Source organism: Musca domestica, unplaced genomic scaffold (assembly GCF_030504385.1).
Source record: "Musca domestica strain aabys unplaced genomic scaffold, Musca_domestica.polishedcontigs.V.1.1 37, whole genome shotgun sequence".
In the NCBI taxonomy this organism is placed as follows: Eukaryota; Metazoa; Arthropoda; class Insecta; order Diptera; family Muscidae; genus Musca; species Musca domestica.
This window is the reverse complement of record NW_026712321.1, coordinates 5,342,337-5,360,980: the sequence shown is the minus strand read 5'-3', so window position 1 is coordinate 5,360,980 and position 18,644 is coordinate 5,342,337. Positions and strand designations below refer to the sequence as shown.

The 18,644-nt window shown below is 32.4% G+C and overlaps 1 protein-coding gene across 1 annotated transcript in view; it reads left to right on the top strand.

Annotated features, from left to right (window-relative positions):
• Positions 1–1,988, top strand: part of LOC101888813 (protein king tubby) — a 219,378-nt gene extending 217,390 nt beyond the window's left edge. Inside the window, exons 4-5 of the mRNA XM_005179474.4 lie at positions 1,339–1,476; positions 1,544–1,988. Coding sequence (XP_005179531.2) covers positions 1,339–1,476; positions 1,544–1,813 — 408 coding nt within the window. The 3' untranslated portion in view covers positions 1,814–1,988. The remainder of the gene's footprint in view (positions 1–1,338; positions 1,477–1,543) is intronic.
• The last annotated feature ends 16,656 nt before the right edge of the window (positions 1,989–18,644 follow it).

Here is an 18,644-nt window from a genome sequence, read left to right as displayed (position 1 = left end):
TTTTCGATTTTTTAGGATCTATTTTATTTCAAGCATCTAATAATCGAAGATTTTTTCTATGAATTTATTTCAAGGATATTTTCAACAATACCCAAGGATTTTCAATAAATTGTTCCTAAGGACCTACCAAGCAAAAATTATGGAATTTTAAGGTTTTTTTCAAAGGACCTTTGGAACAATAATCCTTAGTATTTTTCAAAGGACTATCTGAACAATTGTCGTGTATTTTTTTGATGAATTTATTTCAAGGACTTTCGAATAATAATCGAGAATTTTTTAATGAATTTGACTCAAGGATATTCTCGAACATTTTCAATTATTTTTTAAGGATCTTACCAGCAATAATAACGGATTTGTAAAGATTTTTTTCAAAGGATCCGTTGACCAATAATAGTTAATATTTTAAATAATTTTCTAAAGGTCCTTTTGAAAAATAATCGTCAATTTGTTTTTGAAGAATTCATTTCAAGGACCCTTCAAGAAAAAATCGAAGAATTTTTAATGAATTTATCTCAAGGATATCCTCGAGTATTTTAATTTTTTTAAGGACCTTCCCAATTATTTTTTTAAGGAATTTTCTCTAGGAAACTCCAAACGTAAATTTGGTGATTTTTTTTTCAAAAACATCTGCTTCGATTTTTGCCTGACCTTTCACAATTTTCTATGGATCTGTAAAAGGGTGTGACATAAGTGGCGCCCAACGTATACACATTTATTTCAGCGATGGCTATATAAAATTTGACTCCCGTCGGTTGTTTTTTTTTTTTTTTTTTTGGTGAAGACTCCGCAATGGTCGTCCACTTTCGAACTTAAACTCTCTTTAGCGTTCTCTTTGTAGAAAAAATTTCCCACTTCAGGTTGTTCTTTCTCCAATCAATGCTCTCTTTATAACCATTTACTTCTGTATACTCGCAAAAGCCTTAAGATCTCTAACTTAAGCTCTCTTTGGTGTTCTCTTTGTACCAAAAGTTCCCACTCCGGGCTTCTCTTTTTCCAATTTGAAGCTCTCTTTGCAGCCATCTACTACTGTATTCTCGTGAAAGACATCTATGACTGAAGATTGATTGTTTGTCTCTGTCTAACATCACAAATATGTAAAATATTTAATGGCGCCCAACGTGGGGCACATATGAAAAATATTTTTAACATTTCTATTTGCTTTATTTTCAATAAAAAAAAAAAACGCTAGCTGGCATTTATACACATTTTTAAGCAAAAATCACGGCATTAATAAAATGGCGCCCAACGCTAAATTTTCTCAAAATGTGTTTAAAATTGCAAAAACTACTAATTTTATAGATTTTGAACTCTAAAATATTTTTAATTTTTTTTCCAAAGGACACCAACATTTTGGGCTTCAAAGGACCACGCAACATGACTGTTATACTGCCTGGCATGACGGAGGATGATCAACGTGTGAAAATCAGCTCAGCGGACCCAAAACAACAAGGTATTATGGATTTGTGGAAAAGCAAGGTGGGTTCACACACTGAAATTTTAAACCTTAAAACGAATCATTCGAATTTTCCTCTTTATTTCCCAGCACTTGGACAACATCGTCGAACTGCACAACAAAACACCCGTCTGGAACGATGAAACCCAATCATATGTCTTGAATTTCCATGGTCGCGTTACCCAGGCATCCGTTAAAAATTTCCAGTTGGTACACGATTCCGATCCCGAATATATTGTCATGCAATTCGGTCGCACCTCAGAGGATGTCTTCACCATGGACTATCGTTATCCGTTGTGTGCCATGCAGGCCTTTGCCATTGCCCTGAGCAGTTTCGATGGCAAAATAGCGTGCGAGTGAATGGGGGAGGAGAATCGTGTACACGAAAGAGATAGAGCTTATAACGGCGGCGAATGCGACGTCACGAAGATCACGAAGATCGTAGAGAATTAAGTTAGATTAGGTTAAGGATACAAATTTGTTTTGAAATAGGTTTTATTTTGTTAATACCCTAGTATTTAGAGTCCACACAGAACTACACACACACAAACGGAGCATAAACAGCTGCCCGACAGGGAGTTTATGTTAGAAGTCTGATTGTTAAATTGTTTTTTCTGTAAATATTTTAATGCTTCGGCGGATGCGAATTCATGTCTTATTAATATCTAATCTCAATGTTCCACAAAGAAAAACAATTGCTCAATTTATAACACAGGGTCTGTTCCTGCAAGAACTGCAAAAATTTAAAAATTTTTACTACGAGAAAAAAAAAATTGCAAAAATAGTAGATCCATGCAGGTTCCGGAACTGAGCTACAATTTTTATAATTTTTTTTCTAGAACTCTGGGATGTTGGAATTTCACCCATCAAATGGTGCCCTATATGGAGTATATCATGACATTTATTTCACCTCTACTTTGTTTGAAAGAAATATCGAAAACATGTAATGGCGCCCAAGGTGGGTTCCATATCAAAAAAAAAGATGTTTTTAAGGTATATATGTGATTAATTTTCATTTAAAGCAACGCTAATTGCAATTTCTCCTCGATTTGAGGCTGGAACTCTGCCAAAAATGAAATGGCGCCCAATATGTGATTTCAAGAATTGTTAGGATTTGAGTTTATAATTTCGATATGACCTCTATTTTAATGTGAGGAAAAAAATTCCATACATTTTAAGATTATTCTGCAACGCCTTCCGCAATTTCTCCAATTTTTTTGAGCTGAAATCCCGCAAAAAAAATTAAAATGGCGCCCACTGTGGGATTTCAGGAATTTTTAGGATCGAATCTTAATATGAGATTTATTTCAATGTGGGTAAAAAGGCTGAACAACATTTTATAGATTTTAACCTTAATTTGCAATTTTTCGTCTTTTTCGAGCTGAAATCTCATTAAAAATTAAAATGGCGCCCAACGTGAAATATCAGAATTTTTTTGAAAATATCTGTTTAATTATTTTATCTAACTTATTTTTTATTGTGAGGAAAAAACGCTGAACAAAATTTCCTAGATTTTAACCTTAATCCGAAACGCCTTCCGCAATTTCTCCACTTTTTTGAGCTAATATCCCGTAAAAAAATTAAAATGGCGCCCAATGTGGGATTTCAGGAATTTTTAGGAATGAATCTTAATATGAGCTTTATTTCAATGTGGGTAAAAAACGCTGAACAAAATTTTATAGATTTTAACCTTAATCTTCAATTTCTCGTCTTTTTCGAGCTGAAATCCCATCAAAAATTAAAATGGCGCCCAACGTGAAATATCAGATTTTTTTTGAAAATATGTTTTTAATTATTTTATCGAACTTATTGCAATGTCAGGAAAACCACTAACCCAAATTTCTTTGATATTCAAACTTTCAATAGCTTAAATGGCGCCCAACGTAAATTTCAAAGTTCTAACGAAACTCTGCGTACTCAAGTTAAGACATCCTTTTTTGGGCATAAATTAATGGCGCCCAACGTGAAATATAAGAAATTTCTTAAAGCCGCTTACCCAAATTTCATTGATTTTAACCATAAAAAACGTTAATGGCGCCCAACGTAAATTTCATAACTTCATTTGAAGCCCTACATACTCAAGTTAAGGCATTTTAAAAAAAGGCATTTTAAAATTCCCAAATTTTCATTTAAATCAACGTTAATGGTAATTTTTCCTCTTTTTTGGGGGCGGAAATTCAGGCATAATTTAAAACGGCGCCCGACATGAAATTTTAGAAATTTCTTAAAAACAATTGTTTAATTATTTTATCTAATTGCTTACGAAAAGTTTAGGAAATTTTTAAAATTTTTAATTGTCTTATTTTTTTTAAATCGCCGCTAAGGTTTTTTCGTTTTTTTTTTTTTTGGGCAGAAGTTTAGGCATAAATCAAAATGGCGTTAAATTTCAGGAATTTTTTAAATTTAATTTATAATAACATTATCGAACTTATTTCAATGTGAGAAAAACGGCTGACCCGATTTTCTTTGATCCTAACCTTAAAAACTTCAAGTGGCGCCCAACGTGGATTTCATAAATTCTTCCAAAATATTGGGTATCCAAGTTAAGGACATTTCCAAAGTTTAAAATTGCTTAGTTTTCATTCAAATTTACCCCAAGGGTAATTTCTCCTCTCTTTTTTTTTGGAACGAAAATTCCGGCATAAATGAAATGGCGCCCAATGTGAAAAATCAGGAATTTCTTGAAATGAGTTTGTAATAACATTATCGAACTTATTTCAATGTGAGAAAAACGGCTGACCCGATTTTCTTTGATCCTAACTTAAAAAATTTCAAGTGGCGCCCAACGTAGATTTCATAAATTCTTTCAAAATATTGGATAGTCAAGTTTAGGAAATTTTTAAAATTTTAAATTGCTTCATTTTCATTCAAATGGACCCCAAGGGTAATTTCTCCTCTCTTTTTTTGGAACTAAAATTCCGGCATAAATGAAATGGCGCCCAACGAGAAAAACCTGGAATTTCTTGAAATGAGTTTATAATAACATTATCGAACTTATTTCAATGTGAGAAAAACGGCTGACCCGATTTTCTTTGATCCTAACCTTATAAATTTCAAGTGGCGCCCAAAGTGGATTTCATAAATTCTTTCAAAATATTGGATACCCATATTTTAGGAAATTTTTAAAATTTTAAATTGCTTCATTTTCATTTAAATCGATGCCAATGACAATGTCTCTCCTCTGTTGGGCAAAATTCCGGCATAAATCAAAATGGCGCCCAACGTGAAATTTCAGGAATTTCTTAAATTTGATTTATTACAACATTATCGAACTTGTTTCAATGTTAGAAAAACAGCTGTCCAAAATTTAATTTTAAATTAAAAAAAAAAACTTAAATGGCGCCCAACGCGGATTTCATAACTTCATACCAAACTCTGCTTGCACAAATTAAAGAAAAATTCTAAAATTTGAAATTGCTAAATTATTATTTAGATCAACGCCAATGGCAATATCACTTCGGTTTTTTTTTGTGGGGGGGGGGTTAATTCCACAATAAATAAAATTGGCACTCAACGTAAAATTTCGGATATTTCTTAAAACAAGTGTTTGATTATTTTATCCAAATAGTTTCGAGTTGAGGAAACCCGCTGACCGAAATTTCTTAGATTTTAACTTTAAAAGCGCCGCCAATTGGAATTTCTTCCAGGCTTTGAAGGTGAAATCATGAAATGGCGCCCAACGTGAAATTTCAAGAATTTGTAAAAATATATGTTTTATTTGAATTAATGAATTTATTTCAATATGCAAAACAACACTGACCCAATTGTTTTCTTATCTTAACATTGAAATTTACAAATGGCGCCCAACGTGGATTTCACACCAAATGTTTCTAATTTCGAAATATATTAATGCCTTTAACATGTTTAACATAATTGAAATGGCGCCCAGTGTGATATTTCAAGAACTCTTCAAAAAATAAAAACGCACTAAGCCAAATTTCTTTGATATTAACCTTTAAATTTTCAAATGGCGCCCAACGTGAATTTTCGTAATATTCCCTCAAAAGGTTACTAATTTATAATTACATGACTGCCTTTATATCAATCTGGATTTCCATGTTAATTTAATTTAGGTTTATATATCTTTTCCCCTTTTTTAATTGAAAAAAATTAAATGGCGCCCAATGTAAGCCCCTAAAAGATCATTGAACTATATAATTCAAATGAAACTGAAAATCTCATAAAAAATTAGTACCGAAAATTGTCATTTCAGTTTCCAATATCTTCAGGGACTTTGATTGCAATTTTTTTTTTCTTTTTTTTTTAATCTTCCCAGGCTAAGTTTCAACACAAGCCTCTCAACATTATTTCAATATCTCCATAACATTTCCCCCAATAATTTAGCATAAGTACACACACATACACAGTAAAATTGGTTTCAAATGGACACTCTAAAAACCAAAGCCTCTTTTGCTAACAACAACAAAGATATTTTTATAAATGTTATTTTTAAAAAAAAAAAATCAAATGCTATTATTTTTGGAAAATAATTTCAGACCAGTTGCCTTAACTATTTTGCATAGAATTGAAAAATAAAAATCAAAATTAAAACCAAACCAAGAAACAAAAACAAAACTTAAAAATGAAAAAATGATGTACAAAGAACCAAAAAAGAAAAAAAAAACAACTAAAAATCAAATTAAGAACAAAAAAATCATAAATGTTTCTATTTAGTATTAAGTTATCTCGAAAACAGAAGTGGATGGAGATGAAGGGAACTTAAATAGTGAGACATAGAATGTGGAGTATATGATGAATTTTATTGCACCTCTACTTTGTTTTGAAACATATATCGGAAATATGAAATGGCGCCCAACGTGGGTTCCATATCAAAAAATGTTTTCTGAGGTTTATATGTGATTCATTTTTGTTTTAAGCAACGCCAAATGCAATTTCTCCTCGATTTAAGGCTGAAATTCTGTCAAAAAATGAAATGGCGCCCAATGTGTGATTTCAACACAAAAAAAAACTCTGAACAATATTTCATAAATTTTAACCTTAATTTAAAACGCCAGGTGCAATTTCTCCTCTTTTTGAGCTGTAATCACAGCACAAATTAAAATGGCGCCCAACGTAAAATTTCAGGAATTTCTTAAAATGAGTTTATAATAACATTATTAAACTTATTTTAATGTGAGGAAAACCACGGACCTAAATTATTTTGATGTTAAGCTCAAAAAAACAGAAGTGGGTGGACATAGAATTTAAATTTTATGATTATATGGGATCTGAAGATATATATACGACTTATAAAAATATCACAGAATCGGAATCTGCATGTAGCTAATCTTTTTCTTTTCTCTATAAAGACTTCTGAATTTTTTTGAGACTTAATGGTGGGAATTTTGGGCATAAATGAAAATGGCGCCCAACGTGTATTATCAGGAATTTCTTAAAGTGGGTTTATAATAACATAAGCAAACTTATTTCAATGTGATTAAACACTCTGACCCAAATTTCATTGATTTTAACCTTGAAAATTTCAACTAGCGCCCAACGTGGCCACTTTCAGGATTTGCGCTTAATTCTCATTAACAACATTTTTTTCCAATTTCTCTTTGGCTTTGAAGGTGAAATGAAATTTTTAATGAATTTTATTTTAATTATGATATTTTCCGTGCCAATTCCAAGTGGCGCCCAACGCGAATTTCGCACTAAAAATGTATATTATATAATGGCCTTTTTTTTGCAATCCGGCAAAAATCAAATGGCGCCCAATCGAAAATCCTCATGTATTTTTATACCCTCCACTATAGCATGGAGGGTATATTAAGTTTGTCATTCCGTTTGTAACACCTCGACCCCACAAAGTATATATATTCTTAATCAGCATAAAATTCTATGTCGATTTAGCAATGTCCGTCCGTCTGTCCGTCTGTGGAAATCACTCTAGCTTCCGAACGAATTGAAGTAGGTTGATAAAATGTTACTCAAATGTATATTATGTCTGCAGGACTTTTGGTATTGAAAATGGGCCATGTAGGTCCATCTTTTGGTATAGACCCCATACAACGGTACACCCCCCCCCCCCCTCCCTTTATTCGGTATTTTGATGATTTTAGAGACATCATCCACGGGAATTGTTTCATATTTGGTATTTGAAGTTCGTAACGGATACTACAGCCTAAGACAGAAAATTGTCTGTGCAGGTCCACGTCTTTGTATAGACCGCACACAAGGTACCCCCGATATTCGGTATTTTGATGATTTTAGCGACATAACATCAACCGATTTCTTTCAAATTTTATATTTAGAGTTCCTAATAGCTACTACAGCCTGTGACAGAAAATTATCTATGCAGGTCCACGTCTTCGTGTAGCCTTCATATAACGGTACCTCGCTATATTCGATATTTTGACGATTTTACCGACATTATTCACCGGAGTTATTTCAAATTTCGTATTTAGAGTTCCTAATAAGTACTACAGCCTGTGACATAAAATTGTCTATGCAGCTCGAGGTCTTCGTATAGGCCCCATATATCGGTACCTCCCTATATTCGGTATTTTGATGATTTTACCTACATTATTCACCGGAGTTATTTCAAATTTCGTATTTAGGGTCCATAATGGGTACTACAGCCTGTGACAGAAAATTGTCTATGCAGGTCCAGGTCTTCGTATATGCGCCATCTATCGGTACCTCCCTATATTCGGTATTTTGATGATTTTAGGGAATTTATTCACCGAAATTCTTTCAAATTTGGTATTTGAAGTTCGTAATGGGAACTATAGCATATGCCAAAAAATTGTCTGTGCAGGTTCAGGTCTACGAATAGGCCCAATATATCTGTACCTCCCAATATTCGGTATTTTGACGATTTTAGGTAAAATTTTCACCGAAATTGTTTGAAATTTCGTATTTTTAGATCCTAATAGGTACTACAGCCTGTGACCGAAAATTGTCTACGCAGTTCCAGGTCTTCGTATAGCCCCCATATTACGGTACCTCCCTATATTCGGTATTTTGATAATTTTAGCGACATTACTCACCGGAGTTGTTTAAAATTTCATATTTGATGTTCCTAATAGGTGCTACAGCCTGTGACAGAAAAATGTCTATGCAGGTTCAGGTCTACGAATAGGTCCAATATATCTATACCTCCCAATATTCGGTATTTTGACGATTTTAGGTACAATATTCACCGGAATTATTTAAAAGTTTGTGTTTGAAGTTTCTAATAGGTACTACAGCCTGTGACAGAAAATTGTCTATGCAGGTCCAGGTCTTCGTATAGGCCCCCTATATATCTGTATCTCCCTACATTCGGTATTTTGATGATTTTCCCGACAATATTCTCCGGAGTTATATCAAATTTCGTATTTGAAATTCGTAATGGATACTACAGCCTGTGAAAGAAAATTGCCTCTGCAGGTCCAGGTCTTGGTATAGGACCCATATAACGGTACCTCCCTATATTCGGTATTTTGATGATTTTAGCGACATTATTCACCGGAATTGTTTCAAAATTGGTATTTGAAGTTCGTTATGGGAACTACAGCCTATGACAGAAAATTGTCTATGCAGGTCCAGGTCTTGGTATAGGACCCATATATCGGTACCTGTCTATATTTGACGATTTTAGCGACATTATTCGCCAGATTTTTTTTCAAATTTCGTATTTGAATATTGTAATGGCCTATGGCGAGAGTTGCTTATGCAGGTCCACGTCTTCGTATAGATCCCAATATAACGGCTTTATACGGTATTTTTAAGATTCTAACAGAATTTTTAATGGTTTTTATTTTATTTATTTATTTATTTATTTATTTATTTTTTTTTTTTTTTTTTGAAAATTCCCACAATTGTTCCAAATGTTGGCCTGGTATTCAAAATTCGGCCCGGCCGAACATGCTGTTTTTTACTTATTTAGTATATATCTGCTTAATTTTCTCCTCCTTGTGAACATTGTGAAATCCTGACAAAAAAATAAAATGGCGCCCAATTAAAGATTCTCATGAATTTTTACCAGTAAAACCTTTCCACCTTTCGCAATAATGAGCCTAACCTCGCTTTTGAAACTTCTCTGGAACTTACAAAAATAGATTCGATTCGTAGACCATTTTTTCTTTCTCCGATTTCTGGTTCCACTTCATTTCCATCCACTATATAACTCCATACAATGCTCGCTAGTTAACTAATATTGAAAGGGTGAGCATACACTGAAGGCTTCGAACCAAAGATTTGTGTTTTTTTTTTCGAAGTAATTTCGGTAGTTCACATTGACAAGAACTTATATTAATTTGTTATAGTTTTTCTTAGTAATATTTATAAAAATCATATATATATTCATATTTATATATAAATATTTTTCTAGTCATTTAGTAAAAGTAAAAGAATATATATTTAAGAACACATTTCTAAACTAAATATTTAAATGTAATATCAAGACATACTCATCAAAAAAACTGTTGGAAACTTGCTCACCGACATTAGCTGGGGATGGAAGGCCAAACGAGAAGTAATGAAAAAGGAGCTATTTATCTACTCTATTTCTACCTTAAAATCTCAAAAATTTGAAAATGATTTCAACCTTCGATTGGTCCTCCACCTCAATATTGCATACCAAAATACAAAACTGAGACTAAGCACAAAATGTATTTTTTTTTTTCTATAAAAAATATTAAAATTTAAGAGAAAAAAAAATATTAGCTCATAAATCTGTAAACAAATGCTCAACGTAAAATCAAAACTAAATTGTTAACATTAATTATGTTATTGAAAAAAAAATAGAGAAAACAAAAATTTAGGAAAAGAAATAAAGAGGCTGAAACACAATGAAGAGGTTTATTCAACACGAATAAATCCCAATACTGAGAAGACAAGTGGCAACATCATTTCAGGTGGCAATAAGAGCAGTGAACTGGCAGAGACAGAGTCATTTTCCTTAAATATTCACGAATTCAATAATTTTTCGATGATGTTTATGAATCTCTTGAGAGCTTCTCTCTTTTCTGAACTTCATATGGTTTTCTACTAATTTTTTATTTCATTTTGAAATCTTTAGTTCGAAGGACTTTGAAGATTTTTCTATTCCGTTTAGCATTTTCTCGAAATTTGTTAAAAATCTAAAGACTTAAGTTTGAATCTCGATTTCATCCAAAGGATTTGAAGTACTTCGGTGCTTATTAATTTCCATTTATTTTTGTGGTTTTTTGATTTTTCGAATTAGGAAATTTTTAAAATTCACTATGCTCCTCATACAATATTTCTGCAATTCCGTAACATCATTTAAATGTTCCTAATCTACCTTCTTTTCTTTTAATTGGATATAAATATTTTTTTAGCTTCCTTTCACCGTTGGAAATTCCCGAGATCTCCTTATTTTGTATTTAGAACTCTAAAAAAATTCGGAGATCTCTTTATTTTGTATTTTGAACTCAATATAAATTCTCTTCGTACAAAATTGTTACATTTTAATTCCACCTCTTACGAGCTCTTCATAATCTATTCACACTTTTTTCCGGAAATTCGGATCTCCTAAAAACCTCCCCATATTTCATTGGAAGCTTTCAAGGCTCTTTATATTTATTTTTGCGCATCTAAAAGCCTCCTTCTTTTCGATCACCTAAAAAGTTGTATATATTTTGTTTTCGTACTTCCAATGACCTCCACTCATTTCATTAGAAGCTCTGAGGAGCTCCTGATATTATAATTAATACCTTAGCACATTTCTCATGTCCTATTTGAGCCTTTCTGTTCACTATGCTTCTTTCGTTTCATCTGAAGATAGATTTCTCCCTCGGCCTCTTTTTATTATATTTTCATTTTTAAAAACATTTTTATTTTCGGACGCTTATAAAGTTGTTAATTTTCTTTTCGGACTTCCAATGTCCTCCCCATATTTAATTCGAGCCTCTCACGATCTCCTGATATATTTGGCACCTTAATAATTTTTCTCAAATCCCGTCCGGCCTTCTGGGAAATCCTTATCCATTCATTTCTTGAAGAGTTCTTCACACATTATTCAAACCTCTTAGTCCAATAATGTTGTGATGATAGAGTTCCTGAAAATCCATGCGGACCTCCACGTTCTCGTTGCTCTTTACAATTCGTCCACAGATAGAGTTCCTGATACTATAATTGGCATCTTATCAAATATATTCTTTTGGTACCTTTAACCAAACTTGTTTTATTTTAATCCCACCTCTCACAAGGTCCTCATATTCGACCCAGTTTCTTTTTCTTGCATTCGGACGTCTTCAAATCACCCCATACTTCCTTCGAAGATCTTAAAAGATTTCAGCTTTTTATATTATCTTTGTACTTCGAAAATACCTCCTTCTTTTCGAACAATTCTTCAGGACTTGTTCATATTCTTTTCGGACTTCCAGAGATCCATCTTGGAGCTACTGACATTAAAATTGACAACTTAATAAAGTTTCTCAAGTCTTATTCGACCCTTCTTGGAGATTCTTATATTCAATTCAATTCAATTTTTTTTTTTTTTTTTTTTTGAGAGCTCCTCACATTTTATTCGAATCCCTTTATCTAATACTGTCGTTCTAATAGAGTTTCTTAAAATTCCATTCGTCCCTCATATTCACGTTGCAATTTACGATTCGTCTGGAGATGTAGTGTGTCGATCACAACCCCCTTAACATTCATACACATCTTTTTCACAAAAAGCTTGACACAGCAATCTAAATTCTAAAATAAAATAAGAAAACCATAATTACTTTTCAACTTCAGTTCTCTACTTACCTGTGAAATGGTTGGCAACGCCACTCTACGTTGGTTGCTTGCAAAATTGGTCCCATGGAAGGGAGAGAGAGCGAGAGAAGGAGAGCCAAAGTCAGCATTTGTGTGGCTTTGAAACTAATTTTAATTGTAGTATTTCAACTCGAGCATATGAATTAAATCAGAAACGATCTTTATCTCTTCCCTGAGATTTGATCTTTTTTTCAATAAACAGCTTCCTGATCCAATGGCCTTGAGTAACAGCTTCATTGTGTTTCTGTCCACTTTAAGACTTTCTCAGACAGACGTATAGAGAAGACGTTGAACAATTGAGAGCATTGCCATCGTTAATGTATCGTTTTTCATATATGGCAACACTCCCTATTTAACGAATGAATGAAACGATCTTCTTTGCAAAGCTAATAGTACGTTTACATTTAAATGGATTTAGTAAGCCGCGGGGATTTAAATAGATTTTTATTTAAATGCAATTTCTTTTACTAAAATAAATCCTCATAAAGGAGTTTATACCGGGTTTATGCTCTACTGTAAACGTACTACAACATCCTAATAAAAAAAAATCATTAAAATTTCACACAACCTTAAAAAAATACTATTTAAAAACAAAAACAATTGTCTCAATATTTTTTTGTATGTATTCAAAATTTTTGGATTAATAATTGTAAGAGAAAAAGCAAAACAAAAACGAAGAAATATACAAAAAATGGAAAACTTGTTGATGGGTGTTTTTTTTTTTAATTTTTTGGAGGGAAAAATAATGAAAGAAATAAATAAGAATAGCAATAATAGTAATATTTTTTTATTATAACTACCTTTTCTTATTTTCACTTGATAAAAATGTTTTTTTTTTTTATAAAAAAAAATTATTTTATAGTTTTTCTATTAATACATTATTATATAATAATACAATATTATACATGGGGAGATAAAAAACGGCAACAAAGTCAAACGCCAGACTTGATCGAAACCCGCGTCGTCGCAGTGGCCGAAAAATGGTTCGAGAGCTGAACATGTCGCAATATTCCATTCAGCAAATATTAATAAAATGAGCTCGGGCAAAGCCATTGAAATTCCAAAAAGTGCAAGAACTTACACCGCAACAGAAAGAAAATAGACTCAAAAGAGCTAAAGAGTTGCTACGCATGGCCGAAAGTGGTGAACTGCCGAATTTGGTTTTCTCCGATGAGAAAACATTCGTTGTCCAACAGTTTGTAAACAAAAAAATGATCGTGTTTACTTGCCAAAGAGGTCAGCTGAAAATGTGCACCTTCGGTTGGCCACCAGAACTCAAGCGCCCACCATGGTGTGAACCGCCATAACAGCCGATGGTCGCTCTCCGCTCGTATTAAACGACTGTGGCATCAGAATAAATGCCGAATATTATTGCGAAAATATTCTGGAGGGTGATTAAAGCCTTGGACACGCAAACATTTTGGCCTCAGACCTTGGACATTCCAACAGGACTCAACAGCATCGCACTCAGCACGCACCACCTAAGAATGGTTACAAAATGAGGTTCCTCGCTTCATTTCCAGCGCACAATGGCCAGCAAAATCTCCGGATACCAATCCGTTGGAGGATTGTGTCTGGGGTATTTTGAAAAGCAAGGTTGGCACTAAAAAATACCAAAGTGTCGATCACCTCAAGCAAGCGCTTCGCTCGGAATGGGCCAAAATACCGCAGAGCAACATTCGGGCAGCGTGTGACGGATTGAAGGCCATAATTCGTGGCAAAGGTGACCAATTCGAACAAAACTAAACTTATTCTAAAATTTGATGCTATTTCCAAAAAATTTTTCTTTCAAACAAAAAACGTAAAAAAAAAAATTTAAAATATGGCGTTTGACTTTGTTGCAGTTTTTTTTTATCTCACCCTGTATAATATATTTTTTTAATATTTTTTTTATAGACGAAGTTTATAAATAATTTTTTATTATTATTATTATTATTATTATTATTATTATTATTATTATTATTATTATTATTATTATTATTATTATTATTATTATTATTATTATTATTATTATTATTATTATTATTATTATTATTATTAGTATTATTATTATTAGTATTATTATTATTATTATTGATATTATTATTATTATTATTATTATTTTTATTATTGTTATTATTATTATTATTATTATTATTATTATTATTATTATTATTATTATTATTATTATTATTATTATTATTATTATTATATTATTATATTATATTATATTATTATTATTATTATTATTATTATTATTATTAGTATTATTATTATTTTTACAAATTCAAATTTAATAAAAAATGAGCTCGAGGTCTTTGTTGTTGTTTAATTATTTATTATTTTCGATATTTCGTCCTCCAACGGAAGACATCATCAGGAACAATACTGTTTAAACATATAACAAAATTTTACAAAATATCGCTGAGCTTCGACGCCGACCTTGTGTTGCTGCCATCTGTTTTGTCACTGCAGCATTCCCTTCTTATTGTATATCTTTGTTTATTTTTCTAATCAGATGTCTGTAACTGTTTGCTAGATTCTCTGTGTCTGTTTTGTAGTTTATTCGTTGTGATGTTGGAGTATTCATTATGTGTAGAGTTTCCAACATAAGTCGCTTTTGGTAGTTGTTCTCGCACTGTAGCACTCTCACTCTCTCTAATTCTGGATGATGTTGTTCGGTGGCACAGTGGGTAGAAAGTGCTGTTTTCTGTGTTGTGATTGATGACCTGTTTTTAATGTCTGATTTGTGTCCGGATAACCGTGTTTTTAATTTGTTTTTTGTTGTCCCGATGTAATATTTTTGACATTTTTCATTTTCGTTGCCGTTGCATTTTATTTTGTATATTAAATTTGATTTGTCCATAGTGTCTATTTTTGGTTTTAATTGAGTAAATAGTTTTTGTAACGTATTGTAGGTTTTTGGCGCAATTGAGTAATTGTTGTCTTCATAACATTTGGAGTTTTTAAAGCGTTCGGAAAGTCCGGGTATATAAGTGACCGATTTATAGCATTTATTTTGTTTTTCCGTAGTTTGTCGCTTTTTATTATTTTTATAGTATTGATTTATTAAAATATTTATGGTTTTTAAAGGGAAACTATTTTTAGTCAATATTGAAGTTATTTTCTTTATGTTTTCTGTATGAAATTCTTTGTCGCTAATATTTAACACGCGATTGATAAAGTTCGATGCCGTGTTCATTATTATTGTCTTTGGGTGTTTCGAATGAAAATTGACTAATCTCCCCGATGCCGTAGGTTTCTGGTACCAATTCGTCCGTATTGTGTTTTCTTTCCTTGTTATTAATAAATCTAAGTATGGAAGTTGGCCATTGCTTTCTTTTTCTATGGTAAACTTAATGCGATGATCGTAGCTATTGAATATTGTCAGTAAATTGTTTATTGCACTTAATTTAGTAATTCCAAAAAGGTCGTCAACGTATTTTGTCAGAAACTTAGGTCTAATATCACAGATTTCCATACATCTATCCAATAGTTCTTCCATCACAATATCGGCTACTATCGGAGATGCTGCGGACCCCATGGGAAGACCTTTCCTTTGTTGATAAAAGTTATTCTTATATCTAAAATAACGGTTATCACAGATGCAAAATTTAAGTATTTTTATGAATAAACTCTTTGAGATTTTTGTCACTGGTTCTAGGTCTTTCCATTTTTCTTCTATTATTTTCAATGCTAGTTCGACTGGAACACTTGGGAAAAGGGAAACCACATCGAGTGAAAAGAAGCTCTCGTCATCCTGAATATTTGTTTCCTTTATTCGTTCTTTGAATTGTTTGGAGTTTTTTACATTATATTTTGAATTAATCGTAAGTTGATTGAGTATGGACGTTATATACCTGCATAGTTTTGTTGAAGGTGCATTGATTGATGAGCATATGGGACGGAGTGGATGCCCTTCTTTGTGAATTTTAGGTAAACCGTAAATTCTCGGGGCAACGGCCGTGTCTGTTTTCATATTTTTCTTTTCCCTTTCGTTAATAAAACCATTTTTAAATAATTCGTCAACTAGTTCGTTGTTTTTCTTTTGTAGTTTGTATGTAGGGTCCGAGCTTACTCGCTTATATGTCATTATGTCATTTACTATTGTGTCCATCTTCTTATCGTAATCTAATCTTTTCATGGCGACCGTTGTATTGCCTTTGTCTGCTTCCAATAAATGAATGTGACAAACAACTAAACACCAACTCCACAACAATATTTTTAATTAAATGCAGAAGATCTGGAATAACGCCCAACTTTATAAAAAACGCGACCAAAAACATTAACAAAATATTTGAAACAAACGAAGGAGTACCAATACAACTACAAAATAGATTAAAGGTCTACATAGGGAATTTTCATAAAAAGATCTTAAACTTATTGATTAAACAAAAACACGAACTGAAAAAAATAAACAATAATAAAATAGACACAACAAGGGAGTATATAAAACAAATATTGTCGGAAAATGATGCAAATAAGTTCTTTGAATGTGAAAATGAAATATCAAAAAAGACGTTTAGAGACATAAAAGAAAAACACAAAAAGAAATTCAAAGCTTTACAAGAACAACAGAAGCAAGAGCTGGAAATACAACACAACAAACACTGGTTCGTAAACTTAACTGACACAGAAATACCCGATGAAGTAAACTGGCTACTCTCACATGGTAAAAAGTTTGCTCTTCCACATACAAAAGAAGAGTTCCCTCTACTCAAATACATAGCGGACGGAGAAGACTGCATAAAAACCATTGGAAACAAAGAGAATCAGGAGATAGCGAGAAACAACTTCACATCAATGATAGAGAATCACATGAACAAACATCAACTATCGGAAAGAGAAAAATACTATTTATGCACAGTAAAACAAACTAGAAAATTTATGGAAGAAAATAAAAGCATAATTATATTGGAAGCAGACAAAGGCAATACAACGGTCGCCATGAAAAGATTAGATTACGATAAGAAGATGGACACAATAGTAAATGACATAATGACATATAAGCGAGTAAGCTCGGACCCTACATACAAACTACAAAAGAAAAACAACGAACTAGTTGACGAATTATTTAAAAATGGTTTTATTAACGAAAGGGAAAAGAAAAATATGAAAACAGACACGGCCGTTGCCCCGAGAATTTACGGTTTACCTAAAATTCACAAAGAAGGGCATCCACTCCGTCCCATATGCTCATCAATCAATGCACCTTCAACAAAACTATGCAGGTATATAACGTCCATACTCAATCAACTTACGATTAATTCAAAATATAATGTAAAAAACTCCAAACAATTCAAAGAACGAATAAAGGAAACAAATATTCAGGATGACGAGAGCTTCTTTTCACTCGATGTGGTTTCCCTTTTCCCAAGTGTTCCAGTCGAACTAGCATTGAAAATAATAGAAGAAAAATGGAAAGACCTAGAACCAGTGACAAAAATCTCAAAGAGTTTATTCATAAAAATACTTAAATTTTGCATCTGTGATAACCGTTATTTTAGATATAAGAATAACTTTTATCAACAAAGGAAAGGTCTTCCCATGGGGTCCGCAGCATCTCCGATAGTAGCCGATATTGTGATGGAAGAACTATTGGATAGATGTATGGAAATCTGTGATATTAGACCTAAGTTTCTGACAAAATACGTTGACGACCTTTTTGGAATTACTAAATTAAGTGCAATAAACAATTTACTGACAATATTCAATAGCTACGATCATCGCATTAAGTTTACCATAGAAAAAGAAAGCAATGGCCAACTTCCATACTTAGATTTATTAATAACAAGGAAAGAAAACACAATACGGACGAATTGGTACCAGAAACCTACGGCATCGGGGAGATTAGTCAATTTTCATTCGAAACACCCAAAGACAATAATAATGAACACGGCATCGAACTTTATCAATCGCGTGTTAAATATTAGCGACAAAGAATTTCATACAGAAAACATAAAGAAAATAACTTCAATATTGACTAAAAATAGTTTCCCTTTAAAAACCATAAATATTTTAATAAATCAATACTATAAAAATAATAAAAAGCGACAAACTACGGAAAAACAAAATAAATGCTATAAATCGGTCACTTATATACCCGGACTTTCCGAACGCTTTAAAAACTCCAAATGTTATGAAGACAACAATTACTCAATTGCGCCAAAAACCTACAATACGTTACAAAAACTATTTACTCAATTAAAACCAAAAATAGACACTATGGACAAATCAAATTTAATATACAAAATAAAATGCAACGGCAACGAAAATGAAAAATGTCAAAAATATTACATCGGGACAACAAAAAACAAATTAAAAACACGGTTATCCGGACACAAATCAGACATTAAAAACAGGTCATCAATCACAACACAGAAAACAGCACTTTCTACCCACTGTGCCACCGAACAACATCATCCAGAATTAGAGAGAGTGAGAGTGCTACAGTGCGAGAAAAACTACCAAAAGCGACTTATGTTGGAAACTCTACACA